General features: G+C 49.9%; 1 protein-coding gene across 1 annotated transcript in view; it reads right to left on the reverse strand.

Annotated features, from left to right (window-relative positions):
- Nucleotides 1–12,296, reverse strand: part of WSCD2 (WSC domain containing 2) — a 50,852-nt gene that overhangs the window by 13,377 nt on the left and 25,179 nt on the right. The window contains exons 4-6 of the mRNA XM_058532285.1: nucleotides 9,407–9,528; nucleotides 6,395–6,569; nucleotides 423–587 (exon numbers count right to left, since the gene is read on the reverse strand). Of these exons, the coding sequence (XP_058388268.1) occupies nucleotides 423–587; nucleotides 6,395–6,569; nucleotides 9,407–9,528 (462 nt within the window). The remainder of the gene's footprint in view (nucleotides 1–422; nucleotides 588–6,394; nucleotides 6,570–9,406; nucleotides 9,529–12,296) is intronic.

Here is a 12,296-nt window from a genome sequence, read left to right on the forward strand (position 1 = left end):
AACCCACACAAGAAATATCATTGTCTTCATACACAGTAGGTCCTCCAGAAACGTCCCCAAAGTGAACGTAGTTATTTGTATCTCTAGGTACAGAGTTTCTGGTCAGTAAACGTCTGTGCTGAGGTACCCAGCACACAGTAGTACCTCAAGGAAGGTTTGTGGTGCTCTAAATGGAGGGGAGGTACCAGGCACATAGTAGGTCTCTTATTGAACGGATGTTGGTGAGGTACCCAGGACATTATACTCTAGAAAGGTTTGTGGGATATAAGCGAAGGGAAGGTACCAGGCACATAGTAGGTCTCAGTGAACATGCCAGAGCGAGCTGAGCAGCACATGGTAGGTGCTCAGGAAGGGGTATTCCCATGCCCTCCCAGGGGGTCCTTCTGAGCCCAGGCAGCCTCCCGCCCCCTCTGCCACCTCACCTTTGTTGTAGAGAGAACCGTCGAAGTAGTAGCTGCCGGTGTAGAAGCCGGTGGCCAGCTCGATGAGGTGGCGAGCCCACGTGTTGCCGGCACCCGGGAAGCTGGCCAGAGCGATGAGCTGCTTGGACTTGGCTGGAAGGAACCTTCTGTCCATGCAGCGGTTGTCTGCAAAGGGCAGGGCACCGACAGGGGTCAGTGGCAGGGCCAGACATAGCCTGTCCAGAAGGGACCAGGGTGTGAGTCCCACCCCTGCCACTTCCCAGCCGTGTGCCTCAGTGCACATGCTGGGACCCCTTCTGGGCCTCAGTTTCCCCATCTGTAAAATGGGAGAAATGGTTCCTCCCTCACAGGGTTGATGTGAGGGTTGAATGAGATCATGTAAGAAAAGGGATGAGCACACAGTAGGGAGTCAACAAAATTTGCTAGGAGGGTGAGTCTTCTCTCCTGCCTCAGTGTCCCCCCAACACAGTGGTCACTCTCTAATACCTGCCCCCCCCAACTTTTCTCCAGACTAAAACCCTCAAGTGGCATCCATCTACATGGGATCCAGTCCAAGGTTCTTATCCTGGCATCCAAGCCCTGCGTGGCCCGGCCCTTGCCTCCTCCCAGGCTCATCTCCCCCACCGGCTCGCCCCCTCACCCCTGCACCTGTTGGCCACCTGGTGTCTCTTCCCTTGCTCACGTGTGCTCTGCTCCTTCAGGCATGCTCTGCCCTCGGCCTCACTGCCTCCTACCTGCCTTTGCCAGGTGGACTGCTTCTAGAATTGGTACTCCCTCCCTCCCTTCCTGCACTGCCTGGGCTATCATTACTATGCATAATATGTACTATAATATATGTTTCTCGGATAGATGGATGGATGAGTGGGTGGGTGGTTGGATGGGTGGTTAGATGGATGGATGGGTAGATGGGTGGTTGGATGGGTGGTTAGATGGATGGATGGGTAGGTGGGTGGACAGATGAATGGGTGGGTGGAAGATGGGTGGATGGGAGGATGGATGAGTGGAAGGATGGATGCAATGGTGGTTGGATGGATGGGTGGAGAACAGTAATATCTACATTGTAGGGCTCTTATAAGGATTAAAGGAAATAATGCATGTAGTTTGTTAATACACTAAAGAGCTCAAAAGGGTGGTTACTATTTTTCTCTAGCCCTCAACTTCCCCATCTGTAAAATGGGTTGGGGCAGGTGAGTACCATTCCGATACTCCTGATTCTTTACAGAGCTAACGGGAAGTATGTGCCTCAGCCCCTCCCACTGCAGTCCCTCCTGGAGGCAAGAAGGCACGGTGGTGATTTCTTTCGGTCCCTGCAGATAGAAGGGAAGCTGAGGGAAGGCCCAGCACAGGGGGCTCTGCAGTGGAAAAGGAAGAGAGAATCCTGGCTTTTCAGTCCCTGCCCTGTGTCTCCACTCTGGGCCCATGACCTCAGCCCTTATTTCCCGTGAAGGGACCGGCGGCAAACCTCCTCCTCTGCTGGCTCCCCTGCCCCTTAGGCTCACAAGGCTTTCCTGCCTCCCACCCCCTCCTCCTCCCCTCCCACTTCCTGGAAGAAAGGGCCGCCCCCTGCTCTTGTGTCTCCTTCCCATCTCCTTCCTCCTCCCCAAGCTCCTCGCTCCATCAATTCCCCTGCATCTTTCTCAGCTGGCTCCACCACATTAGCATTCAAACATGAACAAATAGCTCCATCAGTTAAAAAACCCTCCTCCAGCAGCCCCTTTCTCTGCTCACCCCACTCAGCCCTACTTCTGGCCGAGGCGTCCACACCCCATTCCATCTCCCCCTTCTATCTGCCCCCAGCTCTTGCCTCTCTGGGCTTCTCCCTGGTCCCTGCCCAGAGCCAGCTCCTGCTCAAGTCTCCAGCGACCACTCAGTGTTCAGCCCAGCCTCACCTCACTTGACTACTCAGCACCATCTGATAGCACCCATCACTCCACCCTTCTAATAATTCCTTTCAAGATTTTACACGGGCCTTTCCTGTTCTGCATTACCTGCCATTATTGAAATACACCATGAGCTGCATTGATTTCTCACAGCAGCCGTTTTTTTTTTTTTTGTGAGGAATATCAACCCTGAGCTAACATCCATGCTAATCCTCCTCTTTTTGCTGAAGAAGACCGGCTCTGAGCTAACATCTATTGCCAATCCTCCTCCTTTTTTCCCCCAAAGCCCCAGTAGATAGTTGTATGTCATAGTTGCACATCCTTCTAGTTGCTGTATGTGGGACGTGGCCTCAGCATGGCCGGAGAAGCGGTGCGTTGGTGCCCGCCCGGGATCCGAACCCCGGCCGCCAGTAGCGGAGCGCGTGCATTTAACCACTAAGCCATGGGGCCAGCCCTCACAGCAGCCTTTTAAAAGGGCAATGTTTTAAGTCCTAATTTTAAATTCCAATTCGGCCACCTATGTGCTGGGTGACCTCAGAAAAATAATGGGTTCTGAGCCTCAGTTTCCTCACCTGTAACATGGGACTATTGACAGTGATCACGTCCCGGGGCTGTTAGGAGGGTTAAGTGGAGAATGCACGTTGGGTGTTAGCACAAGGCCCACACACCGAGTGCCAATCACCTGTAGCTCTAGCATTGTTGCTGCAGCCAGAGGCCCAGCTCTCTACTCCCATCACGCCGCATTTAATCCGTTGTTCAGGGGAGAGCAGACTTTGGAAAAAAAATAAACCACGTCTTTCCCTTTGTTGAAGCCTACATAGGTGACTGGGAGTGGTTTTCACGGATCACACTGCAAAAGAGAGCCTAGATGATTAGGAGTATGGTTATGTTTTATATTTTGATAAGGGTGTGAATTACCCAGGCGCCATGGAATAGTACACTTAAAATTTGTGCATTTCGCTCTATGTAAATGTGACTACAAAAAATCATAAGCAAATATCGAATTATCATTTATGATAGGCACACTGAAGTGTAACGATGTTTGCAACTTACTTCGAAATGCATCAAAAAATAAGGATGGAGGGATGGAGAAGTGGAGAGATGTATGATAAAGTAAATATAACAAAATGTTGACAAATGGAAAATCTGTGGGATGAGTATATGAGTGTTCACTGTGTAATTCTTTCCATTTTTCTCTGGAGGTTTGACATTTTTTCATAATAAAATGTTGGGAGGGAGAAAGAACACGGCCCCTCAATTTCCCCAGAAAACAGAATTCTCCATTCAAATACATCCTGGCAGGCTAAGACCAACTTTGCAGTAAAGGATGTTGTTTTTAGCACCAAAAAGAAAGTGTATTTGGTTCTTAAGCTCCATAAATCAGAGCAGATGTGGAAGGCAGTATTGGATATAGCTTCGGAGTCACACAGACCTGAGTTCCAATCTGGGGTTGTCATGGCCGAGCTGTGTGACATTGAACAAGACTCTTCACCTCTCTGAGCCTCAGTTTACTCACTTGTAAAATGGGGCTAATAAACCTTACAAGATTAAATGGATAATGCATGTGAAGTATTTGCAATGTATGTTGAAAAGCTGTGGTTAAGAGTGCAGGCTCAGGACCCAGATTGCCTGGGTTCGAATCCCAGCTCTGCCCTGTCCTAGCTGTGTGACTCTGGCCAAGCTACTCAACCTCTCTGTGCCCAGTAGCCTCATTTGCAAAATGGTAATAATAGCTGCACCTATGTCATTGGACTGTTGTGAGGATTAGATGAGTTAATTCAGTCCAAAGGGCTTAGATAGTATCTGGCACACAGTAGGTGCTCAATACTTATTTAGTTCCCAGCAGGAACATCGGGGCTTGGCATATAACAGGTGCTTCATAAATGACAGCCATGGTGGACCAGGCTCTTGGCAGCCTGATGAACCGCATGACTCTCAAGCCTCCCCAGTGCGTAGGGATTGCAAGCATGACATGGAAAAATTGAAGACCAGTCACGGCCTGGGGGCAGGACACTGGGAATGAGCAAACTCATCCATTAGAGCTCTTTGTCTGCTCTTGCAAAGGCTCCAGTGTCTGTTCTGCCCACATCAAAGCCGTTCACGGTCATGGGATAATTAATCTGAGTGTGACCCTCCCCCAAGCTGGGGCAACACAGATCTACACAGACCAACTCACACTTCCTGGAAACTAACAAATGCTCATCCTTTCTCATTGGAGGATAAACAAAGCCAAGGGCCACACTAGCTAAACACGTTCCTGCTCACTGCATTCTTAGCAGGACTTCAGCCACCACTGGTAGCCCCATCAGGCCAAACAGGGGAGGCGCATTGGTGGGGCTGCCCCTAGCTCTCACAGAACCTTAGTGCAAATCAGAAAAAGTCACCGTCCCCTTCCTCTGGGCAGATGTGCTGCCATCCAGGTGCACAGAATGACAGGCAGAGCGTGGGCTGGCTTTCAGGTACCACTTTTCCCGTAGGATTTGCCTGTGCAGTGCCCAACCTACCCAACCATACATGGCGGCCTGGTTCCTGGGAGATGAAGAGGAGGTCTAGCCCAGTGGTGTTTTGTTGGCTCTCTAGGCTTCAGAGGGAGTGGGGAGAGTTCTTTGCACTGTGGGCAGAGGTTTCTACCAGGGGCTTTGGAGGCAGAGACCCGAAAGCAAATCACTCCCGTAGATGTGCAATTGTGGCCACTTCTGAATCCCTATAAGTTTTGCTTCTCCTGTCTGTAAAATGGGGATGATATTGCCCTGACCATAGGCTTACTGTGGGCTTTGCATCACTATGTGAGACGAGGCTTGGCATAAGACTGGTGCATAGTAGGTGGTCAGTATACTCAGATATAGGGAATCCTTCAGGGGTTTCCTTTGGGCTGAGTGTCCCAACAAGACACCTCTCCAAATGCCACCCACCTTTTATGATGCCTCAGTCAGGAGAAAAGGTTTTCATCCAGAGATTTTATAAAGGGCATGACCTCAGGCAAGTCCCTCAACTGTTTTAAGTCTCGATTTCCCTTCCTGTAAAGTAGGCACAATGATGGTTCCCATCTCAGAGGAGAGCTGAGGGGATTCAGGGAGAAAATGCAAATGAAGGACTCAACTCTCAGTCCAGCCCAAAGAATGTCCTTGAGAAACCTTGAGTGCCACCACCAACTCCAGCACCACTACCATCATCATCATCACCATCATCATCATCACCCCATCATCATCATCATCATCATCACCATCACCATCATCATCATCACCATCATCATCACCACCATTATCATCATCATCATCATCACCATCATCATTATCACCACCATCATCATCATCACCATCATCATCATCACCACCATCATCATCATCACCATCATCATCATCACCATCATCACCATCACCATCATCATCATCACCATCATCATCATCACCATCATCATCATCACCCCATCATCACCATCATCATCATCACCATCATCATCATCACCATCACCATCATCACCATCATCACCATCACCATCATCATCATCACCATCATCACAGTCTGGTGGCCCCAAGAGAGGGAAGAGGAGATAAACAGTAACTGTGGGTTCCATTAGAAGAGGAAGGATAGAAGTGGATAGGAGGAGTGACCCGGAGAAAGAGAAGAAGAATTTAGAGGCAAATTTACAGAACCCTAGAATTGGAAGGGCCCTTGGGGATCAACAATCTACAGCCGCATTTTACAGAGGGAGAAACTGAGGCCCAGAAAGGGGAAGTGACTTGCCCAGGATCACGCAGGGCATCTATATTGGAGACCCAGATCTCCCACTCCCAGCCCGACATCTTCCCACTCAGTCTCTGTCTCCATTATAGGGAAAGAGCCACCAAGGGGGACCTCAGGATGAGGGATAGAGATGAGGGTCTTTAGAGCACCCCCCTTGCCTGGCGCCCTCCCTCTGTGGCCCATCCAGGATCTCTAAGCCTGGCCAAGTTCACCAGCCCTGCCCTCTGCCCTCTGCCCTCTGCCCTCTGCCCTGCAGAGTATGGGCCATATGGAATGGACTGACTGGGGCACCTCTGGAAGGGGAGCCATTGGGAGACCATCTGGGGGTCGCCGGGGAGGCTGGCTTACCTTGGACCTGTGTCTGGTACACAATGAAGTAACTGGGGGTCCCGCAGCTCTCAAACTCCTCTGCGCTGCACTTCTGGGCACAGAGCTGTTCGTCTTCTCTCTCGTGGAGGGGAAATCGCGTGGTGGGGAACCCACAGTGGCAGGCGGTGCCCGCAAGGGCCGCCAGCGGGTACTCCTGGGGATGGAGTGGGGCAGGAAGGCAGTCGCTAACCCCCTGGACTGCCCGGACTCTGAATGCATTCTCTTCTCCGTCACACTCCCAACGCCAGGGTCCCCACACTTCCTTAGTGAACCCTACTTTTACGATTTAGCCCCATCTGTGAACCCCCTGTACTATTTTTCCAGCTTTACTGAGATATAATTGACAAATAAAAATGGAGTATATTTAAGGTGTCCAACTTGATGTTTTGATGTATGGATACCTTGTGAACGAATCTCCACAATCAAGCTAATTAACATATCAATCACCTCACATAGTTACTGTTTTCTTTTTTGTTTTCCTGTACTATTATTTATTTATTCGTTTCCTTGAAGTCAACTTGCCTTGTGAGACTTAAATTTCAAAGGAAACTTTGTATCACTCCCCAAAGTGGTACTGGTGAGGAAGCAGCACTTCCACACTTTCCACACTGTAACGGCAAATACTGTAGAAACCAACTATGTCATTCAATTCTAACTAGGCATCTCATCCGCCTGCCAAGACTCAGAGCCTGGGGTTGGCTCCATTTTTCCTATAAAAGGGAGGTGAGTTGAGGGTAGGGAGGTGTGGAAGACACTTCAGCACTGAGACGAAGCTTTCTCCTGGAGGACTTGAAAGAAAACTGGAAAAGAAACGCCTGCCTCACAGTCAGGCATCGTACCATGGTAAATCCCCCCTGGTCTGATGGTGATACGAAGCCCACGCTTTGGGAAGGGCTGTCTGAATTCGTTCCTTTAAGGCCAAGAGGATTTTGATACCTACGTGTGTGCACAATCTTTGTGGGGAGAGCTGCTCGCGATTGCTTTACTCGTTCTGCGGAACAGCTAAGTGGGAGCAGGATGGACCTGAGATTTGGAGGGCAACGGAGCGTTCTTTGTCCAGTTTTCTTCTAGTCCAGACCCACAGCCCTGAATTCTCCCTGGTAGCTGGTCCAGGAACAATCGGGTAACAAACCAGGTCGCACCTGTGGGGCTGGACCTGGTGAGCTTTGCCACGGTAGGTTTGCCTTCTTTCCTAACAGATGTTGAATATGAACTGTAGCTCCCAGCTGAAGAGCAGAGAGAGATGCTGATACACAGTGGGGGTCAGCCTGGGCCATGACTGATGATGTTTTCTAACTGGTGACACATATGGGAGCCTCCTCTGATGCTGTAAATCTCAGACCCTCCACCACCTGGCACAAGCAGCCCTGTAGCCCTGCCTGCTAATCTGCTCAATTTCTCTCCCTTGGCCCCTAAGGAGACCAGAGAAAACTGGAAGAGGGGTGTTTGCAGAGGGGCCTTCCCGTCCACTCGCACACCTTTGCGTCCCTCCAGTTCTGTGTGTGACTTGATCTTTTCTCACACTTGTTTGCCCCGTGCTCACTGTCTCACGTGTGTTTGTCCCCCACCTCCAGCTGATCTGTAGGTTCCTCCAAGGCCCTCAGGGACTGAGGAACGTCCCCTGGAGGGGATGTCACGCGGAGAGATTCCTGCCCAAGAGAGAGAGCTGGACCGAATGATGGTCAAACCTCCTTTAATCTCATGAGCTTCAGCCCAACCTTCCAGGACGCCTCTTAGGAGCAGAGCAAGCACTCAGGAAATGCTTGGTGACTTGAAATCGCCTGGATGCCCTTAAATGGTTCTTGGAAGCCTCTCTGTGGGGGCTCTAGGGCAGCTCAGAAATTAAGAACAAAGATGTGGAGTCAGTCCCAGCTCTGCTACTTGCTTGTGCTGTGAGCTTGGGCAAGTGACTTCCCTGTCTGAGCCTTGGTTTTGTCATCTGTGAAATGGGGGTGAGAATTCCCAACTCCAAGCCTTGCTGTGAGAGGTAAACTGTGTGATCCGTGGCACAGAGGGCTGCACGGAGAAGGTGCTCAGTAGGCAGCCTCTGTGACGCTGCAGCCTCTCGGTCTTCCTGAGAGACGCTCCAGGGATTACAAGCCTCCATGAGAGCAACGGCCAAGCAAGGCAACTCAGAGCAGGTGGGGGTGTCTGGGATTTGGGGTGCAGGCTGAACACCCAGGAGGAGCCACCAGGCAGGCCCCCAGCAAATGCCAGCGTCCTTGAGGATAGAGACCATACCTTGTTGATTTTGCATCCCCAGCACTGAGCACGAGGCCAGGCACAAAGTAGGTTCTCCTTAAATATTAGCTGAATGAATGAATGAAATGGGCAACTGCCTTCTTGTGGTGGGCGGGGGGCGGTTCTCCTGTGGACCCTCATGTAATTAGCTCATCTTGAGTGAAGGACAGAGCTCCTCAGACATCACTCAGTGTCAGTGATGCGCCAGCTCTGTGCCGGGTGTGGGGGGCACAAAATGTTTAAGACACAGCCCCTACTCTTGGGGAGTTCACCGTCTGGCTAGGGAGGAAGGATAAACAGTCAGCCATCAAGGATCTCAGGCTGAGAAAGGACCCACAGATCATGCAGTCCAACTGCTATTCAATGCCCAACTTGTCAGCTGACACCCTGCCTCTGCTTGCACACCTCCAGTGATGGGGAACTCACTCTGTCCCAAGGTGGGATTATCCTTGCCTCTACTTCGCAATCTTCTACTCACGCTTCTAGGCCCAGTTGAAGTGTTACCCTCATTCCTGAGCATTCCTCTCTATTAGAACAAACACACTTCCTCAGAGGGAAGAAATCGACCCTGTGTAACTCCTACCCCTGGTATCCACAGGAAATGGTCGCATCCCTCTCCCATGTCACAGATCACAGTGATGACCTCCCTCATCCCAGCTGGGCCATTGCTTCTCCAGCCAAGCATGCTGTTCCTCCAGCTGTTCCACCCCACCCCTCCCTGGAGTTCCGCGAGGAGGACCCTGGGCTCACCTTCTCTGTGCAGAGGTCCACGCACTTGTCCACGGACATGTTCGGCATGGCGGCCGTCACTGGCAAGGCCAGGGAGAGGTTGTTGGGTCTGCGGAAGCAGCCTCGGAAGACTGCACTTCCGTCTAGAGAGCCAGAGGGAAAAGGAACAGTCAGATCCAGGCTGCGAGACCACCTTCTGAAGGAAGCGCTTGTCAGCTGAGGCCCAGAGAGGGCAAGAGTCTTGCCCAAGGTCACACAGTGAGTCAAAGTGGAGACTAATGAGCTAGACAATTCCAAGAACATTCTCCTCAATCCTGGCATCTTTGTCAACAGTCCGGGTCACTGAGATGTTCTCGCTGGGCCACATTATTCCCTTCTCTTGGTCAGCATTCCTATGTCTTGCTTCCTCCTTCTCGATGGTGGCAGCCCCGCCTCAGGGAAATGATAGATGCCATGGGGGTTCTCATGATCTCATCAGGAGAGGGCTGAGCATTTGAGGATTGAGAAAAGCCCAGGGCTGTCGTGTCCTGCCTCACAGCACCAAGGTGCCCCTCTCCCTCCCACTGTCCTAGACTTTAGGGGGAACACCCGGGGCCCCAGGAGTCTCTGCCCACCCAGCACTGAGACCCCGGAAGGCTACAAGGGACTGATCTGTTGGAGGGACTCCCTTTAAGATAACCTAATCCAGAAATATCCCAGTTGCACATAGAAAATTTGGAGGCCACCGCTGTCCCTTCAATAGAAGTCGCCCCTTAAAAATATATTCAGAGATGTTGTCTTAGGCTGGTTTCCTAGAAGCAGAACCTGAGACAGCATTTTATTGAGGATGTGCTCTCAGGCAGGGGGGAAGCAAGACAGGGCAGGGGCGGAGCTAAGCAAGCACGTGCCCTCAGCGGGGTCCCGCCTTCAGCCGGGAGTGTAAATTGCACCACAGAGTTGGTGTCACTTTAAGGAAAGGGGGCCGGGCTTGGACCTGTGTGTCCCCCTCCCCGATATCCGTCAGTTATTGGCTGTGGGACATAAGCTCCGGGGAGAAGCTGCTCCTGTTGGGCCAAGGGTCATTTTTCATGCAAAGGGGCAAATGTGACCACTGGCCACCAACAGTCACCGCAGTAAAGGGGATTTGAGTGGACACCCATTGTGTCCACTGCAGATGTACACAAAGATTTATCAATAAGGATGTTCATTGCAGCATTTATTTAAATTAACACGTGAAAGACTGGAAACAACCCAGGTGTCCATCAAAGAAGTATTGGGCAAATAGAGCACGGAACGACAACACAATGGGATTCTATATCTCCATCAAAAATATCGGTGTTCAAGATCACTGTAGAGAGATGAAGATGTGTTCAAGATATGATGTTAAACAAAAACTGAGAATATAAACTCCACATATTATAAAATATCAATTTTATCCAAAAATTATCTCTCAATATAATTCTCTAGAGGGACATATACTAATATGTTAACAACCATGGATATCTCTGAGCAGTAGGTGTCATGGTTAAGTTTTATGTCAACTTGGCTAGGCTATGGTGCCCAGCTGTTTGGTCAAACATTGGTCTAGGTGTTGCTGTGACGGTATTTTGTAGATGTGATTAATATCTACAAATAGTTGACTTTAAGGAGACTTACAGGAGATTACCCTCGATAATGTGGGTGGGCCTCATCCAATCCGTTGAAGGCCTGAAGAGCAAAAGCTGAGGTTTCCCAGAGAAGAAGGAATTCTGCCTCAAGACTGCAGCATTAACTCCTGCCCTGTTGCCAGCCTGCTGGTCTGCCCTACAGCTTTCAGACTTGCCAGCTTCCACAACCGCATGAGCCAATTCCTTAAATAAATCTCTTAATATATATATGTATACCCATACATCCTACTGGTTCTGTTTCTCTGGAGAACTCTGACTGATAGAGTAGGATGGTAGGCAATTTTTATTTCCATCTTTTTGTAAAGCTCTTTTCTAACTTTCTCTAAGGTGAACGTATTTTTTTGTGTGATATAGACAAATTAAAAAAAATAAAAAGGGGCTCCTGTCAAATTTATCAAAAGGCTCCTGATGCCTATTTAAAATTGGGTTCAGCTGTTCTCAAATCTGAGTTGTATATACCTTTCTAGAAGTGCAGCTTTCACAGAAAACAAAGGACGCTGTTGATAGAGCACAGATCAAAGCCAGGAGCACAAAAATAGGCATCATCTATCAAGGACCTTCTATGTGTGATCCCCTCTGCTGAGAACGTTACAAAAAGCATCTCATGTTATCTTCTTGAAAATTCTGCCGGGTCTGGGGTAATAGAGAGGGGAGGTTACGTGACAAACCTGAGGACCCACCATTAGCAAAAAACTTACCGAGGATTATGTCAGAAACAAAATATTAACCCTTGGGAAAAAGCGGAGCGAGTTGCAAAAACCTTGCACCTCCATCTATATCTATATCTGGGTCCATCTAGAATGCAAAACCACTTTTTTAGCATATACATATATATTTATATTTATGTGCATGGAATTACTCCCTGGGCAGAAGGATTGGAGGGGGGCGCTGTTTAAGAATGATAATTTAAAATTTCAGCTGTCAAAGGCACCCTCGTGATTATTTCTATCACCTAGCAGGTAGCCTGAGGTTGTTTCTTGTGGAAGTAAATCTAGTAAACTGAGAAGACATCAGGAATTTGGTCGAACGGCTGATTTCCGGAGCATTCCACAGGCTCACACCATCCGGTGCGACCTCCTCCTCTTCCCCACCTCTCACTCCACGCTGGTGAGGCGGCGGCAGCGGTGGTGGTGGTCAGGGTGCTGCTGACTCACTGAGTGGTCCTCCAGGCCTCAGTTTCCCCAGGCGGGGAGAGGGGGTTAGACTATGCAGTGATTCTCTTCTGTACAGGACAGCCCTCCACCCCCAATGAGGACTTGTCAACA

The sequence above is a fragment of the Diceros bicornis genome, chromosome 35, assembly GCF_020826845.1.
Source record: "Diceros bicornis minor isolate mBicDic1 chromosome 35, mDicBic1.mat.cur, whole genome shotgun sequence".
NCBI lineage: Eukaryota > Metazoa > Chordata > Mammalia > Perissodactyla > Rhinocerotidae > Diceros > Diceros bicornis.